We start from the raw sequence: 20,276 nt of genomic DNA on the forward strand, positions 1-20,276 counted from the left end.
ATATAGCAAACACTGTAAAAATGGAGAAATAATTTTGGAGGTATTGACAAACTGGAAGCAGCATCTGATTTTGCCTTTTGTAATTTTTTCACTTTATACCTATTTTGATTACTTTAAATTCCATCGTACTCTTAAAAATTAAACACAAGAAAATTCTATGTAGATAGTGAGTTGAAAATATTCTGTAACCAAACTGCCATTCATTTATTAAGTAGCAAGAGAGAGATTTTCTAACAGGTGTCCCTTTAAAGAGCATTTTTCTAGTCCTATTTGTACAAGATTTCATGCTTTTACTTTTTTCGTCAACATCTTTCAGTGTAACACCACTGACATTCTGCATTTCTAACCTGTTTCAAAGATGAAAGGACATTGCTAGAAGAAGTTGTGAAACATCTGCTCTCTCCCATTCTATGCTACTGAGCCCTAAGATTTTGGCATCTTTAGAGTTAAAAAAGACTCCAGCACTTGCAAATGTACAACCTGAAATTTAACTGCTTTCATCTCTTTGTAGGGCTAAACCATAGAAATATTAGCTTTCTTCAAAACAAATTAGATTTTTATTTAAAATTCTCTTGCTATTATTGTGGTTTACCCTTTTTTTTTTTCTTTTTTTTTTTTTTCCTGTTATGATAGTTGTTCATTTGCTTATTAATTCACATGCAATTCAGGCACTTTAGAAAATTGTTCATGCTCTTGACTTTTTATTGCAATGAGTGCACTGCAAAGTAGAAGGGCAGCTGATAGCAATTGGCATCAATGCCATAATAATGTATTCAAGATCTTTCAAGATGGCAACAAATTATTAAGAATACTATGAATTGTATTGAATCTGGCAAATAAACAGAAACTAAACACAAAGAAAGTAGTTATTAACAGGCTTCAGTCTGTAGTTCTGTTCTTTCATAGAGTCTCTATTCTAGGTAATAGCAAATTTTGATTTGTTGGACCTTACGTGAACCTTGGATAACGATTACAGCTATGTTGCTGGGGGTATATGATGATCATCTGTGAAAGATGTTTCAGTGTGTTGTAATAGTTATACTGAAAATGAAACGATGATTCCCCTCTTATCCTTCTCATGCACGTGACAGTGCTTCTTGGGCATCAGAGAATCCTCATCACTGTTCACAGGCTAGAAATTTGACCTTCATTTCTAAAACTTCAGTAGCTAGACTTTATTTTATTGAAAAAAAAAAAAAAGAAGAAATTATAAAGTGGCTATGCCTTATTCTGCTTTTGTTTTTCAGAGCGATTCAATGTATATCTTATGCCTACACCAAATTTAGATATCTATGGGGAATGTACAATGCAGATCACACATGAAAACATCTATCTCTGGGACATCCACAATGCCAAGGTCAAGCTGGTCATGTGGCCTCTGAGTTCTTTGAGGAGATATGGACGGGACTCAACATGGTTCACGTTTGAATCTGGAAGGTAAGAGCTAAGGGGAAACAGCAAGAAGAGGTAAATTATTTTTGAGATTCAGTCTCACTTAGATTTGCCTCTCATCTTAGAGTAAGGAAGACATGGCTTCTCCATAGACTTCCATTTGTTGAATATTACTCTTCAATATATTCAGACCAGTGTTTGAAATAAACATTAATATATCTCATATTTAAAATGAGCTTAAACTTTCCTGCTTGTCACATCCCCTTCCTCTGATTTTTATTTAACTGCCATTGAACTGTCATCTTTAAGTTTTATAGGTCTCACTATGCTTATACACTAGTGTGATATATATTTGAATTCTGTTGGTGTAAAAGAAATGACTTCTGGATTGTGGAAAAAGCTCATCATACAGGGAAATATCTTTCATCACAGTAGATACCGTTTTTTGGATGTTCCTGATGACTGATTGCCACCCTGGTGTATAATTGCAAGCAAGAGTACAGAGAACATTGTGAGCCCATAAAAAGGCTAGCTCTATTTTCCTGTCTGCATTTCTTTAATCCTCATTGTCATTTCTATTCTCAGATCAGTTTTAAATATCCATGCAGCTCTGTTTTGCTTCCCTTTCCTATCTTTTTTTAATGCATTTCAAGCCTTCATTTTCAGTTCACTTCACTACCTTTTCTTTTTGATACATTCCGGGTTTATTTCTGTCCTTCATGATTAGTCTTTCTTTTTGAGGTTCTAGACTTTTTAAAGTTTGTTTTATACTGAAGCTTGAATTAGCTGGAGCAACCTATGGAATCACAACTGTTTCTATACTATTTGTTTAGCACTGCCTTGTTAAAAACTTTATACACATTTCAGTGTGTAATTATTAAATATCATAATGTTCACAAATATCAAATATTTTCAAAAGTACAGTTCATGATCGCAAACAAAAAGACAGATGAATTAGAACTTACAGCCTAACGAGGTAGAAAGCAAAATTCCTCCACTGTTTCTTATTGATGATTTATTACTCAACTTGTAAGTTTGTTTATCCAGATTGATTACCAGAGAATTTTAGTGCCCTGCTACTTTTCTGCAGTAAATTCACCATTATCAATCATGAAGACATAATTCCTTTTTTTATTTATAATGTTTTTCCAAAAATCGGCAAAGACTGAGCCATACTTCAGTTCAATTTTGATGATTTAGCCATGGGGCTCATTCAAGTGTACGATTTTAGCAAGAGTAATTTGCTATATTATTCCTTCACTCAGGCCTTAAACTGTCTCAAGTGGCATGCTGTTCAACACCAGAAAGTGAACGAAGTGCCAAAAACAATGCCTAAAACATACCATACTCATAAGGAGAAGGAAAAATAAGGAAAATAAAGGATTTAGCTTTACCCTATTCTTTGTGAATATCCCATTTATCTGACTCTTTAATGTAATTTATATTTCCAAGTATGCATTCTGTTAAGGAAGAAAGGGTAACTTTTGCTTTAAAAGGATTTTGATTGATGTGTTTGTTTATATCATATAATACATCTCTCTTGAGAAGATGCACTCTTTTTAATTGATTCTGGAGGAAACTCTACTTGAAAATGAGAATTGTCATTAACTAAAAATTAAGGTGCAAAAACTAATTCAAATTAATCACTTGAAGTAGATTTGTTATTTATCTCTCAGAAAGTGGGCATGCTTTTTCTGCAGTGTTTTCATTACGAAAAAACATCATTTTATATCATACTGAAATCTCTCTTTTTGCAGAATTGTTACTTTCTGTATTGCTCTATTTCTATGGTACATCACTCCTTACAAAGTATATATAGTAGCTGTATATATTCAGGTAAAATGGGAGTTTTATCTCTGCTTTTTTCAAGCCTCCTACAGTACTTTAATTTCATACTAGTATCTGAGTACTAGTATCATCATTCCCTACATTCATAGACCATGCAAACAGATGAAAGTAGATTGTTTTCTTATGTTTATGATTATGAGCTAGCGCTGCGTTTATCTGTCATGCTTTATTGTCTTTGATCTGATTCCTCCTGTTTGCTTGCTTGGGAGTGCTTTTTTATATGTCTGATTTGGAAATGCATTAAGACTAGATAAAATTAGGATAAAAATTTGGAGGTAAAAAATTGAATGAGAGAAAAATCAGTATTTTCAGTAACATCTGAAAACTATATAGGGCAATACTAATGCTCTTTTTAAAAATCTGTTTATTTTTGCGGGCTTTTATGTTTTATTCAGCATCTTTCTTATCTTTCTGAACATGGTTTTATCTTTGTTCCTTGATCTTCTAGTACCTTAATGCAGTAAATACCTATGCATGCTGTCTTATCGAAACTGAAGTGCTCATCCATGTTTTATGAGAATGTTACATAGTAAAAGTGGTATACGTGTTGTTGCTGTATTTTTTGCCAAAGGCTTAAATATTAATAGAAACAATTGTTTTCAAGAAAATATTTTGAAACAGGATCTTATTATTTATTGACCATATAGCAGCTATATGTCAATGCAGTTAATTTGTATGAATGTTAAGAGGTCAGTTTTATATATATTTATTATCTATCCATATTACTTTATTTCACAAAGTGAATCCCTCAACTTAAAATAAGTGGACATATTCACAAAAAAAAAAAAAAAAAAAAAAAAGATACTGTGATAAAAAAGGGATCAAACTGAAGCTTTCAAACAAATTTATTTATAATAATCATATTGCCTTTCGTTTAAATTTAATATGGACTCAGATATATAAAACTAAGCTATTCATTTGTCTAACATAATCTAATAGATACACAACTGAGAAGATGTCTAAATCATTGGAGGAGTGAACACAGATTTTTTTTTTCTGCTGATTTTTCCACTCAATTTGAGTTTGTGAATAAGTAACTTTGCACTAGCTTTGAAGTTAGACCCATTCTTACTCTCATTGCATCACAAAAAGAAAATATTCCTTGCAAACCAATTTAGTTGATTTGTATTCTTCCTTATTCGGGATGAGGGGAAAGCACAGTTTCATATGGCTTAGTTTGATGCAGAATGCTGAGATTGTCATAGTTTGAAGTACCTTTGTTGTGGTTTAACCCAGCAAGAGGCTAAGCACCACACAATCGTTTGGTCACTCCCCACCTTCCCAGTTGGATGGGGGAGAGAATCCAAGAGAATAAAGTAGAACTCATGGATTGAAATGAAACTTTTGACTAAGATAAAGAATAGGAAAAGAAAAATAGTTATGATTGTATATGTATATGTATCTATGAATGTATATAATAAGTGATGCACAAGCACTGCTCATCATCCCCTGACCAATGCCTGGCTAGACCACGAGAAGCAGAAGAGAGATAGATGAAATCCCACCCCCACTGTTTCAATTTGATGTTATATGGAATGAAATACCCCTTTGGCCAGTTTAAGTCAGCTGTCCTAATTCTGTTCCCCCTCAGCTCCTTGGACCCTTAGTTGGGAATGGCTTTGGCCCTGTACAGCACTGCTGAGCAGCAACTATAAACACAACTGTAAAAATGCTGTATTATCAACATTGTTTTTCTCCTAAACCAAAACATAGCATCATAGCAGACACTCTGAAGAAAACAATTCAATTCCAGCTGAAACTAAGACAACCTGACAAAGGTATTCCCATACAATCAATCCATCAAACAAAAAATATTAATTCACTTCTCTTGGGCATAGCAATGGCTTTGTACTGATTGATACTGTTCCTCTAACATAGTGATGAGAATTCAATAATTTGGAACATTTACAATACTTTTCCAAAAGCCAGGCTTTTGGAAAAAACACCAAACTAGATTCAGATAGGCTTGGCTGGTTTTATTGTTGAATCATCAGTAAGTCAACAAGTTTTCCTTAATGTTCATACCCAGGTAATTTGTTCAGGCACCTCATTATTGTTATTTTGGATAATGAATGTGTTGGAAATACTGTAATTAAGAATATGGTTGATCTATGCAAACATGTTCATTTCTCTTGGAATCTGTGGAATTACTTCTCCACATGGGTGTTAATGTGTGGCTAATGCTGATTTTAAGGCCCTGAAATGGAAAACACGTTCCGTAGGGAAGTGCCTACTTTACTGTCTAGAAGAAGATACTACAAGTATGCTCTGGAATAATTAATTTTGTGCAATCTAAGAAGCATGCCAAAAAAAGTAGAAGAATAGGCTCAGATAAATTATCTCAGGTACCAGATCAGGGAGAAGTCACTATTTTCAGTGCCAAAGTTTCAATATTCATTTTATTTCTCCAGTGTAAACCAAACAATCTTAAGGCCATAAAAAATGTTTAAAATTTAATCTCTGAAAAAGCAAGGGTGAGGAAAAGTAAACGTATTTGGACACTTTGTTCTTCTTGAAATGTTTTTTGTTTGTTTGTTTGTTTGTTTTTGATTGTTTGTTTTTCCTGCAATTCTGCCATTTACATTACGCAGCATTTTCTAAGTATATTTGGAAACAGTCTTGTCCAGACTGTTACATTATTAAATGCTGCTCTGAGGTATCTGAAAAACAAGCCAAAGTCATGCTGATATCAATTTATGTACAGTGAGAAATTGCAGTAAGGTAATTTTTTGTAGATGCCCAAACCAAACTTTGTCAGATACCTTCAGTTTCCAGCTAAGCAGAAAGGTGGAGGCAGTAATTATGCTCCTGGAGTTTTGGGAAGAATAGAGATAGCTGTGAATCCACGACACACTCCTTTTTTTCTGAAATTTACTTTCTTTTATTTTGTATACAAGATGTTGAAATTCAAATGATCTCGTCTATTTCCAAGTTTGTTTATTCCATGCATTTGAAGAACATGGTGTGAATAATGTGGTATTAAGCCACATTAAACTATTCCTTCTTTATTTTACTCTGATTGCGTTTATTATTCATCAGAGAAAAAATAATGAAATGTGGTATTCCTTGACACTTCCAAGATCTGAAATCCATTTCTTTCGTTAAGAAAATATTAAGCTCAAACATGACAGAGTGATTGGTTGTGTGAGGCTTTCTCAGATACTTTTTTTTTCTATGTATACAACTGAAGACTGACATACTCATTTTCTGAGCAGTAGATACACAGATGCTAGGGTTATCTGAAGCAGAAAGTTCAATGTTTGCTTCAGGCAATACAGCTGACTGAAGTCTTTCATTTGGTCTGTCAGTCCTCTGTGGTGATTTTTGGTATTAATGTGGAAAGTATTAGTCACTTAACCCTTCAAATGTGGGAAATACCTTCTAAGTGGGGAGAGGTCCCTTGTACGTGCACCTCATGAAGTAGTTTTTCTGGGGATTCAACCTGCTGGTATATAAATGCACCAGCTCAAGTCCACACATCCTGTAGAAAAATATTCCATTCCTGATTGCTGATGTAATGTCTAAATTGTGAAATAAGCTTATCATATGTTCAAATGCATACCAGAATTTCTAAATTTGCTCGGGATTAAAAGCAATCTGAGTGAATGCTTGTGTGCAGATGCAGTAAGTAGATTTGTAGTTTCACATAAGCATTCTCTGTGAGTTCTCAGTAACCTCCACTTTTTTATTATTAGATATCTTCTATTACACCTTTTAATATTTTTTAAAAAGCATTATTTATCCACCATGTGAACTTTATATGTTTTTATCTGTGTTTTCACACTGCATGTTCCTCTTCTTCTCATATTCACCCCCTAAGTGGCATTTATCACTGAAGTCTGGAAAGAAATAATATATATAATAATATATATAACATATATATATATATATGAAATATATGCAAAATATATTTTAAAACCAAGAAATATTTAATATTTAATAATTATATTATGTGATTTAATATTTAATATTAATATTCCTTGTTTGTTTGTTTATTAATTATGTAGCTCTAATTTTAGGATAAGAGACAATACCTCCACTGACAAGATTCAATTAGTTCCTAGTGTTTTGTAATGCCAAGGTTACATTCTAATACATTGTAACTGTAGTTCCATTCCTACTTTTTTTTTTTGTCCATTGCAACTTAACTCCAACTCCTAGTTTCCTTCTGCCAAATTCCTGACCTGGAATAAGTTCTGCGTTAAATCTGATTCATTTAAACTTTATTTTAAAAGGAGCTGTGTGTTTAACTTATCTACATGACTTTTATTCTGGTTTTGATCATTGTACCTAATCTGAGAGCTCTTTTGCCTGGGGGAGAAAAAAAAGAAAAAAAAAAGAAGAAAAAAAAGAAAATTCATATAGCTTATTATAACCAATTTATAAAGTGCTCATTGCATTTTCCCTTCGCCAAGTCTTCTCTCACAATGATTTAATGATGGTAGGAAGAGTGTGATTCACCAAAATTCATACAGTAAAATTCTCTACAATATAACCAAATTTGGCAAACAGAAGTAGGGATTATGTAGTAGCTTTTTAATTCTAAATTTCTGTTCAAAAGTATTCTGTTTTTCTTTTGTCCCTGTTATAAAAATTCAACCACTATATTTGTACACACACCTACAAAACCCATGCTAAAGAATGCTAAAACCCATAAAGAATGCCTGAGAGATTGGACTTTGCCATAAGAGCTCTAATTTCTATGAGAAAAAAGCAATGTCAAAAACACAATGTATTTACATAATATAGTTATCTTTGTTGAGTCTTTGCAAACAGATTGAAAAGTCATTGACTCCTACAGCTATAAGGTCCACAGGAGAAATTGTATAGCATTTGAATGGAAAGATATATACATACTAAACCTATAGGAATGAAAACATCGTTAATTAATTTCTGATGAATTTGGACCAAGTGGAATGTATGGTCATCTGCAGTTTGTCTAACAAACATAAAAGATGTGCAACTGAAAACAGAAGGTATTTCTGTGGTATTTTCCAACCAGGCAGGCCCAGTGTGGGTTTCTTTTTTTCAGCTGATCAATTTAAATCCCATATCATTGGGTGATCTAAACATTACAAAGCTATTAATGAAATCACTAATAACTGTATTGTATTTGCTTAATATACTAGAAGATAGCATGTTACATTTATTTTTATGATTGTGAGGTAACAGGGACTATGTCCTCAAACTGAAGCATATCATTTCCGTTCTCCTTTGTAACATGTTTGCATGGCAATATCAAAGTAGGTCTTGTTCTAAAATATTTTGAGTATGCCTCATTTTGCTTTCTGATGACTTTACATCCATACTTGAGCTCAGAGGATTTGATATTAGGACTTGCTCTGAGAGTAACATCTCCTATTTTATTATATTAAGCCACATCAGTGTTGGGTTGTTGTAGTAAGGCATTAGAGGTTGAATCTTCCCACCAATAAACCGCTAAATTTTGTTGACATGAAACAAGGGTATGTCACTGAATTCCTCCATGTGATAAAAATGGCACCCACCGAAGCCCATTGACACTTGCTGAACATTTATGGAGACCAACCAGTGGGTGTGAGTACAGTGAGGCAGTGGGTTGTGCATTTCATCAGTGGTGATGGTGACAGAGGATCACCTCCTCTGGTGCAGATTTATACAAGTGTGGCATGGAGGTTCTTGTTCATGGCTAATGGTGTTGACTGTGTTGAAAAAAATAGTGTTTCGTACCTGAGAATTTGCTCTATCAGATGCTTTTGTGCTCTTTGTATCTGTTGCAGTTTCCATGGAAATAAATAGGAAGCACTACTTTTGAAGCAACCTATGTATTTACCATTTTGCAGTTGTTGCTTTTTCACACGTATTGCTTGGCTGCAGGCATGTATTTTTGCATTAGTATTCCTGATGCTGAATATGACTAATGAAGTTATTCCTGTGCAATATATGAGCAGAAAGAAACAGACACAATAATTCATACATTCTTAATCATATTAGGACTCAATTATTATTTCTGCTCCACATTTTAACCTTTGAATTCCACAGTGGGCTAAAATTAATCTCATACAGCGGTTCTGAACAACTGCAGATTCCCCAGCACCAGGTCTTTTTCTCTGCAGAAATTGTAACAACCTTCAACTTTCTACCTCAAAATACAGGACGACTTATGCATCACAAATGTGAAACATATAACAATTTCCAAAAAAGAAAAGTGCCACCAGTTAAAAAAAAAAGCAACCAGCAAAACTCTAGCACACATCTCTACAGAATGCTAACACATTTCTTAACCATTTTTATTTTCATATAGATACCATTTACAGTAAGAACCAGAATTTCTATTTTAGCTCTTAAACAGTGTTGCACTTCCGTTCCAAACTAAACCAATTTGCAGAAGCTGATTAAAACTGCCAAAACTAGGCACCTAATTATCTGTATAGACAGCAGGAGAGTGTTCAGTACTAACACAGGGAAGCTCAGAATGCCACACTTCAGAGTGCAGAGACCATCTAGCCAGCACAAATACTAAGCACAAGTAAATCCTTATCTCCAAAGTTGTGAATGTAGAACCATGACTGAGGAGATTTGAAATGTCCTCTCTGTGCTGTGCACTGTACAAACATAGAGGGAAGTAATCAATATGCAAAGAGCGAGATTTGCACAACAGAAGAGCCTTGCTCATGAATATATAGGAACCTGTTTGCTTGCACTTGCACACACACAGCACTGCAGAAGCATAGAGGGGTGTGTTTCTAAACAGTTGTGGGCTTCATCTGTTGTGAGGAACTGTGGTTCCTGGGCTTCAGGTGGCACATAGATTTGTTTTAAGGGTTATTTGGATGTCTGAACAATTGTCTCTTGTGTGTCACATGAAAAACTGTACTAAATTTTTTTTTGTTTTACCCTCAGTCTTGGGATTTGATCTTGGTAGAATCAAGATTTGTGTAGCAGAACAACAACTCAAGAGCTGAGAAACCTGCTTTAGAGGGTAGTCTTGGAAGGTTTGTTATTGTCTGCCTAGTTACCCCTGTTCTTTCTGATTGCGTTAATTCATTGTTCTCACAAATAAGATGTTAACTGGTGAAATACATATTGGCATCTTACTGTTTACTACGTTGTAGCACTTCTGCAGGGCGCCCACTGGCTTCTTTGCTTCGAAAAGGGGATATTGGAGTGGCTTTGTCTCATGCTGTCTTTCACAAAAGTGCAGCAGTTCCAGAAGTACCTCTTTGTTCTGGATACAGAAAGAGTGTGACAGCAGAAATTTCCCTGTGTGTTCATTTCATCTGTCATTGAAATCTGGTTTTTCATTGAGTTATCAACAGAGCTTTATGTGCATTCATATTGCTTACATACATTTGCATATGTGTGTAATATCTGCACTTGGAACTGTCTTGTAATATGCATTTGTGGAGGTTACTGACTAGTTATTTTCTACTGCTGTATTTATTTCAAGTCTCATTTAAAAAATCAATCAATGATCATTAAAGTAATGATCAGTTTCATTAAATTATTGTTTCTGCATTTCCATTAATTTCATTAATTAATGATTAATTCCATTAATTATGTCATCAATTAGAAAAACAAAGTCTTTTCCACTGTGAGAGGCTATAATTAAAAAAAAATCACGATGGTAATATTAAAAGTAAATTGATGGGGAATTAGCTTTTATTTGCTTTTTTTTTGTGCAAAATTTTTTAAATTATATATTTACACAAAGCAGAGAACACTTAGGATTGGTTAAAGACTTCAAGAAAACTGATACAGGTTTTTCATCTCTTCTCAGCGTCTGAATTCTTATTGAAATCCAAGTTGCATTTTGCAAGCATTTGCTACCAAGACAAATTCAAATAGAAAAAAAAACAATTTTTAGAGACGTATGATACTTATAAAATAATGTGATATGGGGTCAGACTCGATGATGTCTGGAGGTGCCTTCCAACCCCTATGATTCTGTGATACCACAATTCTATGACATGCATTCTTCCCCACTGTAAATTCTCTGGCAAATGGCTGTATATATGTAATTAGGAATGCCTGGATGAATTGTCTAATTGAACATTTGTGGATAATTTCTTTTATTTTTAAGATAGTGCTCTGGTGGAGTACAAGTATGTCTGCTAAATCCAGTTAATGTTTTCGCAAAGCAATATGCTAAGGAGAAAAAGGAGCTGATAATTGAAAACCATGTCACAGCTCTCCCAGAATTATCATACATTCTGCCCCCCTCAAGTCTTTCACAGCAGCTAAGTGTCCTCTCGTTCTGATTTAAATTAACTAAAGAACACTTAAAATACTGTCACATAAAGGAGATGGAGAGCACTTTACACACAGTGTCCGCTCGGTAGCATTCTAGAAAAGCAAGGCTATTCTTGAGGTGGGCTTGACTGGTCGCAAGGGCTCCTTTAATCTTCCTCTTATAAATAAAGTACCAAAGGAAATTTTGTCCCTTAGTCCCTCTTAGTGGAAATGCTATTAGATACTGTGTCCCTCCTAATAGTACTTCTTCACTATCACTGTAAGTTATTGCTATTATTGCACTATTAATAATTCTGTGCTCTGAGTAATAGCATGATGGTGTGTGATTTATTTCCACTATGAGTAGTCACTTGTCACACATTCTCTAAAATGCTTCCGTCTTATTAGAGAGAGGGGAAGGAAAGGCAGAATCTAATGGAATCCCTCAGTTTCAGCAGTTCCAGACATCATTTGATCTTCCTGACTTTTTGGAAGAAAATTCAGTACAGTGCTATAACTCACCGAGCTGCCTCATCTACTTGATTATCCTGTCAGTGGCCAAAAAGTCAAATATAACATTGCTCTCGAATGGCTTTCTTGAGTCAGTGCAACAATGCATATTAATACATTTTAAAGATGGATATATGTTTATATAAATATTAATTCTCTGTCCAACTTGGAAAATATTCCTCCTTCAAAATATTTTAAATGATACCTGATTTTGAAAACAACAATGTCTTGGGAATAGCAAAAGAGACCTTTATTTCCTTAGCTGTGTGCTATTATACTTGAAAAATCATGGAAGTTGACTTACAAAGTAAATAAAAGTGCATTTAATAATATGCAGAATTTTTAAAACTCAAAAAGAAAAGAAAAAAAGAAAAAAGAAAAAACTGAAATCCTCTGACCTTAACTATCATTTACTGTCAGAGAAAGAATTGAAGGGCAGTTTAGATGATGATTCAGTAGAAAGCCTCAATGTTCTTTCAGATGATGATCGAGAGTGCCTAACCTTTATTTAATGAAAACAGGTCAGATGATCTGTCTTTCTGGTAGCTTACTTATCTCAGAGAACTGACACTGCCACCAGAGAATAAAAAGCCAGAGAATAAAGGGTGAGAGCAGCGATCCAAACCAGCAGTGGTCTGTAGTGAACCATGGCATAAATGTGCCAAAGGTATTTTGCACGCACATTGGACAGCAAGTGGAGTAGCCAGCTAAGGCTAGTAGAACTTCAAGAGATTGATGAAAATCAGTAGGAAGGTTTTGTATGGGAGAACAGAATGGGCTAAGTGTATGGAATGAGAGGATGAGGATATGCTCATGACATACTTGAGCTGGTAGTACAGAAACAGGGAGGGAGTTTTTTAGTAAGGGTAGATGTTTGTTTTTTTTTATGAAGCACTGTAACAGCTTTTGGAATATGTTTAGAGTTTTAGGAATAACATCTTTTCAAAAACTGTGGAAGATCTGAGCAAAAAGTAGCAAAAAGAGTTTGGTTGGGATAAGTGCTTGTCACTGGCAAATGCTGACCATCTTAATTTCTTTATTTCACAGGTAGTTTGTCTTTTATATTAGGCTTGCTTAAGCTGTGTTACACTGATTTCTCTCTCCAAGAGAAAAAAAGAAAAAGAAAAAGAAAAAGAAAAAGAAAAAGAAAAAGAAAAAGAAAAAGAAAAAGAAAAAGGAGCATGATTAGCTCTCAGCCTTAGAAGTGCAGATGAAATGGAGGGCAGCCAAGAAAAAAAGTGTTCAGTGCATGTGAAAGTAGTGTCAAATAGCTGGTAAAAAGGGCCGTCAGAGAAATTAGAGCAGAAATAGTAACACACAGAAATAGAAATGTATATTAGCATTTGTCTTGAGAATAATGCTCTGAGATATAAAGGATGTCTATAATATGAATGCTCCTGAGTGAGAAAATAGGGAAATACTTCAAAAAACTTGGATGTTGACTGGGATACTCAAAATGGGTTTTATGGCATACTTGACATAACCCTAAACTTGCTCAATCTATTGTGCATAAATATCTAAGGAAGGACTGGTCACATAAGAAACCAGAAGTACCCATTATAGTTGATTTTTCCCATAAGAGTCTTGTACCCTTTGCATTCTGCCACCTATGGTGTTACTTTTTTGGATAGCTATATATACAAATGTTTAATGAATCCAGTAGACCTTGCATCTATTGCTCATGGATTTTTTTAAACTTGGCATACAGAATCATGAACAGGAGGAATTGATGCAGTACAGTATACAGAGCAGTTCCATGGATGTTATAAAGTTCTCATAAAAATATTGCTAAAGCAGTGTAAAACAGTAGAAACCCAACTAATGAAATATTGAACATAGACAAGTAAGCTCAAGTGTAAAAGTATCTTGTTAGTGGCTTTTTGGTGGTTTTTTTTGTTTGTTTGGTTGGTTGGTTGTTTTTTTTCTGCAGCAAAGGCAGATTGCTTTTTTTTCAGAGCTTTCTAACAATGCCCCAAGTTTTCTGGGAAGACAGCAAGTACTCTGAATTTAAAAAGCTTATGCATTAGAGAAGATGGATTTCATGCTTTTAGATTCTACTGTTCCAAATTTGTTTTGAATTATTTGTGTTTTCCTTCTGCTGGTGGACTTGTCAAAGAGCATCTCTTGTCAATTAGTGGCATCTCATGCTATGCAGAAAGCCAATTTGAAGAAGTATTTGCAAAGAATAGAAAATGGCACATGCTCAAAATGGCCAATTCTTGTCATTCATATACTTTGTATGACATTACACCATTTTATTTTAAGCAAAATCATCACTAAAACCAGCATAAAACGTATTATTTAGTACAGTATCAGTGGTTCCACATAGGACCCATGGTATATATTCAGCTAAGAGAACTTAATGAAACTGTTTGCTGTTAATCAGAGGTAGAAATATTCATTTAACAAAACATCAAAAAATGGATAGCCATTACACCCAACAGAGTTTTGGAAAAAATATAATTCTTGGAAAATATGCCTGCAGTCTCTCTAAGTGTCTAATTACAGACTATTACAAACTCCTGCTTTCTGGTTCTTTTTCATCCTTTTGTATGAATTCCTCTTTTTTCTGCATCATTTGATCTTTGTGTTTCTCTGCCATGATTTCATTTTGCAGGCCACTCTTTTTTGCTTTGTTTTTTTGGTTTTTGTTTTTTTGTTTTTTTGGTTTTTTTTTGCACTTCCGTTCATTAGTACTTTTTCTACCCACTTACTTGAGTAATTGAAAGGAGTTTCTTCCTTAATGAAAGAAAATTCTACAAAAATGTTTTGAGGAATCTCAAGTCCTTATGAAGCTGCTACTTACCTGAAGACTCACTGCAATTGATTTTAGCAAGCTGGCTAAAGACAGATCCTAGCAGTATGTTTTCCAACAGCTGGAAGCATCATCAGAAGGATATCATCATATAACTCGTCAAGACTGGTCTCAGAGATGCCAGGCAAATTGAGGGTTTGATCCAAAATAGAATTGCTGCTATTTGCAATTGAGAGACGAGGTAAAAGCTGCCTACTTCACTTACTCCTGGCTTAAGTAAAAGAAGGAAGTTAATGAAAATGAGAGGGAGTACCACATACAGGATATTGGTGGAAGTTCAGTGAATGTTTTATGGCATATTTTTCATGCAATTATTTTTTGATGTTACTACTGCATATGCAGTTTACCACAAGAAACTTATTTCACTACTTGTTTCTGCGTGCATGTCTAGCTAAAGTTCAGACCAGGAATGTGATCTTAGTTAGGATTTTTGGCTGTATTATTTTTTTAGCAAATCCCTGTCCCATATCTCATCCCTAGTGCTTTAGTCTGTCCCAGGGTTTGCTGCTGTGCCAGGCTGTTCCCAAAGTGGACATGACAACCTGCCAGTTTTGTGATTAGTGTTGATGAGTCCTTGGATATCATTAGCATATGTTAATTACTCATCAGTGGATGTACATAGCATGGCGAGTTTCTCTAGACAACTCTGCATGCCCATGGTATTTGCATATGACCTTTTGAAAATTCCTCTTTGGCCAAAGTGGTCAAAGCTGTAGCTCTCATGCCTTGCAAACAGAGTGACATTAAAAGAAAACAACAGTGCTTAAGTCCCCATCACAGTAAAATCCTGGTGTATTGAAGGTTTCAGCACTGACCATCAGTGCTTTATGTGGTCAGATCCATTAAGGACAGTGTTATAAAGAGCTGAGGGGGCAACCACTTGAAATGTTCTGCAGCGTTTTCTCTCAAAGAACAAACAGCATGGAGTGCTCAGTGTGTTCCCTCTGTCACAGAATCATAGAATCATTAAGACTGGAAAATACCACTAAGATAATTTAGTCGACTTATCCCACCATGCCTAATAACCAGTGGTAACCTCAGTGCCACATCTACCTTTTGCTTGAAGACCTGCAGGAACACAGACTCCACCATTTCCCTGGGAACCTGTTCCAATGCATAACCACTCATTCTGGGAAGAAATTTTTCCTCATTACATTTTTCCAACCTGAAACTCCTCTGGTGCAACTTAAGGCCATTACCTCTTGTCCTATCGCTAGTTATGTGGAGGAAGTGGCCAACCTTGTTCTTGTTGCAGTTTATGTGCCTCACTTTTGAAATGGGAGAATGCAGCATTAATTTTCTACAAATTAAATAACTTGTGTTTTTAGTATACATTGTAATTAACTGTAATTAACATTAACTGTAACTAATTTGCTTTCTTCCCTGCCTTTCTTCAGGTTCTGTGTTTATAAACATAGCTCAGTATTACTTCATTAATATTTTTTTACTTCTATTATCTTAATATTATTCAATCATCAAAAATCTTACCAGAGTTCAACTCTCCAAAAATTTTCCTTACTCCTCTTAAGTGGATATATTCTTGTACTTTTATCAAAGTATAGGAAATACCCGTGTCCTATCCTTTCTGTCAATATAAATAGCCAAGTAATGATCCAAACACAAGGTCTGTTTTCATCATGGTAGGTACAAAGTGTTTCAAATAATGTTTAATATTTAGAGGTATTATAGGACAAATTCTTCTGTAGACCATTTGGAACATGGTCTCACGTTAAATATTTAACATCATATTTATTGGTGTGTGCAGATGCAAAGTGATATTTTATTGATTCTTTTTGGCTGAACTTTTAGATTGAGCATAATCAGTTATTCCAAATATTTTTGGCACATGAACAAGAGTGTTCAATATCATAGCTCCCCTAGTTCCTCAAAAATGAAAGAAACTATTGTACCTATGAGAATTAGTTCCTTGGCTATTTCTTTGCTAACATCTGTAAATTGGTAGATGCATCCATCTTACAAAACTCCTGAGAGAGAATTGAATGAGTTTGGAGTTGTGCCACATTGGCACATTCCGTGCCAAAGAAACACTTTGGCCACTAGCAAGTCTCACCTTAAAAGGTTTCATCAGCAAGACTCTGGCTAGAAATAGTCCCAAACATAAAGATTTGGCTTTAGGGCTCTAAAAAAGAAAAAGAAGAAAATAAAGATCCTGAGCCACTAAGTTTTATTGCCTCTATTATAGCAAGTAGTGATGCACTGCCACAGGGTTCTAGTGCTATTATGCTCTTATTTGTTTTAAGCAGTAATGACTTCATTTGGGTTTTCTCTCTACCATTTTTGTATTTGGTAAAATCAATGTTATTACTGCAGATTAACACTGTTTCACCTGTGCTGCGCTGCTTAAGGCGGTGAAGAGAACTAAGTAATACTGTTGCAAGGTGATCTTGTTGTCACTGGGGAGTAATAGGATGACAGATATCCTGTAACAAATAACTGTATTTGAATATGATCCTAGGTTCCAGCACTCAGGAACTATATCCCTTTCATTTATAAGTGACAGGAAAAATAATAGCTGAACCATGCTGAGTGAGGTGATTTTATCTAAAACATTTAGCAGTTTGTTAAAAAACAAAACAAAACATTGTAGGTAGATTAAAGTTCGTATTTGGGATTCAGCATATTTGACTCTAGGATATCTCTCACTGGCTAATGACTCTATTCTGATATACCAAGGTAATTAAAATATTTGAAAACATTTTAATGAGAGTAGGTGAGGAATTTTTGTAGCTACTCAAATAAAGATGGTCTGAAACAAGTCCAAAACAGAATCCTGCTTATTATCAAAACCAAAGCTTGGAAAGAAAATGCAAATTCTTGCCACTGTGTCTTATTATGGATAGGAATAACTTGATGGAAATGAGTTAGGGAATTACAGTGCTAGTGAACAATTTTTTGTATAGCCCAGAGAAAAACGCGGCCTGTTATTTGTACCTTCATTAAGCAATAAGTGAACGGAGTCTGACATGGAGGACTGGGATAGTTTCCTGAAGCTTTAACAATGTGATATATGCCCCACTAGTCCAAATGTGCTATCATGAAGGGCAGCACAGAGACACCAATTGTAGTGACAGACCAGGCAATGAGAAGAAAAAGGATCCCTAGAGACATAATTACCTCTAGTACTGTACTGAAATCTCTCCCATTTGACAAAACAAATAAAAATAAGTTTCCATGAGGAAAAAAAAAAAAAAAAAAAAAAAAAAAAAAAAGCCTGTATTTTATTATGCCCCTTAAGTGATCATTCGATTTAGGGAAGAAATTATTTTAGCACGTACATTTTTTTGTTACCTTGACTGCAGGTAATCTCTTAAAAAGCTATCACTTAGAAAGTATCATGGTCCTGTAGGAAATATTAGAGGACTGCTGGATTCCTCTGAGTGATGGAGTGCCAGCTGTCTGGGAGAAAATCATCACTCCCTTTCATTCCAACTTCTCAGAATTGCAAAATGTTTCCATAAAAGGACTTATTAGGAAAGCTATTCAGGTGCTTTTATTTCTTCTAGTTGAAATTGCTGAGGATGACTCAAGAAATATAAGATCTGACCTTGAACAAATCTTCAGGGCTAAGCTGTGTGATCAAGTTACTGAACTACATAGTGTGGTAATCCGCATCCTCTGTATTAACTAATGCCAAATTCAAGGAGATTCCACATGAAAGAGCGCTAGTTTAACATTGTAAATTGCCCTACCTCATAAACCTCATGTGCAGGAGCAGCAGAAAGTTACCCGTCTTGACTGAACTGCAACAACATGACGATAAATGCTACGGAGGAACAAATGTCTGTAGCTAGCAATTATTAGAAATTATGCATAATTACTTTTTTCTTGTTTCATATTCTTCCCGGTAAATAACTATCATCTAGAAGGATGCCTAAATATATGAGGCAGATGCTCTCATATATCAAATGATTTTCATTATTTGCTCCTCAGATCATAAAATTGCCAGGGTATCCCTGTTCGACACTCTGATGAAATTTGGAAATGCTGACAGCAATGCAAGGCAATCTAACTCACTATTCACATAGGATGTGAGCAACAGGCCAAGCTCAGCAGATTTTGAGATTCTGTGTCTGCTTGTTCTGTCTTTTGCCCTTTTTATCGCTGCTGTGCTTTGTGTTGGTGGTCTTCATTTGCCTTTCACATATATTTACAAGATATTTCCCTACTTTCACTGACCTCATCCCATCTTTATGACTTTCTAACCATGTCTGTCTCTGAATAAGTTACACTTTCTGTGCATTTCCTATTAATTGCCTTCTCTCCATTTCACTTATAGACCTTTCCTGGATCCCACACATATTCTATGTATGTAGTTATCATTTTCTCATACTGATTTACTCCCAGATGTGTCACTATTTTTTTTTTGCCTGCATTATTGTAAGTTGAATTCTTAGCAAGATTTTCTTTCTTCTTCCTCTGGTTTTCTATCCTTTCACATCACAGTTTTGTAAAAATTCACATCACGGTTTTATAAAAATCTACATAATTTATTTTACGATTTTTGTGATTACTATTTCTAGGTATTAATAGAGCTTTTTTGTCTAAATGTGCCCCTGTCATAAAGAATTTATTTGCTTTCTTTGTTTTGTTGGGCTTTTTTAGTTATTATTTTCCCAAGAAGGAGCAACTCTGGGAGAAAGTAAGCTAGCATGTGTTGAAAGTTGGAATTAGCAATGCTTTTAGAACCTCGAGGGAGCTTTGTATTCATTTCCCCTGAGCTCTACTGGTTAGCAAGTCTGTGTTTGTGTGTAACGTCCTTGCGCACAAAGAATAAACAGATTTTCTGTCAAAAAGGCTTAGCTCAAGTTGAGATAACAACAAGGGAAGAATGAAAGTGAGATACCCACAAGGGAGGCAGTGTTTGTGTATCTTCTCTGATAATCTAGTTAAATTGAAGGCAAAATTGCTAGTTTCTACCACTCCTTAAAAAATCAAAGCTGTAGCAACACAAGAAATAAATGCCTCAGTGCAGAGTTAAATACTGCATCCTGTTTGGCTCTTTTCAGAACAATATCCATAGCATCACATCTTTAAAGAAAAGCCGTTTAAAATTTATTCTATTCCTGTGACAGTAGCACGTCTGGTTCCATGCATGGCAACTGACACATTCTTTGCATGCAGGAAGTAAGACCCAGCTAACTTCTTATCTGCACCTTGAAGAGTCCAAATGAACAGCTTTGCTCTTTAAAGGAAATCATCTTTCACACACTGAATACGGGCTATGCAAAAGTAATTACATCCTGTTTGATATTGCTGGCTTTTACTGCTCTGATTCCTGGGCAGTACCTAATCACAATCCATTCTCATTCAAAAATTGAAGTATTTTTACATGAAAAACTATACATGCCAAACAAAGGTACTAGTTATTTATTATATATTAGCTACTAAGAGATATAATTATTAATTAGTTAATAATAATAAAAGTTATTTATTACGTTTGTACAGTATCTATTTAATGATATTTACCTTTTTTTAGTTA

The 20,276-nt window shown here is 34.8% G+C and overlaps 1 protein-coding gene across 1 annotated transcript in view; it reads left to right on the top strand.

The window, feature by feature from the left end:
* DOK6 (docking protein 6) overlaps positions 1-20,276 on the top strand; it is a 236,440-nt gene that overhangs the window by 143,075 nt on the left and 73,089 nt on the right. The window contains exon 5 of the mRNA XM_048940757.1: positions 1,248-1,437. Within this exon, the coding sequence (XP_048796714.1) occupies positions 1,248-1,437 (190 nt within the window). The remainder of the gene's footprint in view (positions 1-1,247; positions 1,438-20,276) is intronic.

The sequence above is a fragment of the Lagopus muta genome, chromosome 3 (assembly GCF_023343835.1).
Source record: "Lagopus muta isolate bLagMut1 chromosome 3, bLagMut1 primary, whole genome shotgun sequence".
NCBI classification, from domain to species: Eukaryota; Metazoa; Chordata; class Aves; order Galliformes; family Phasianidae; genus Lagopus; species Lagopus muta.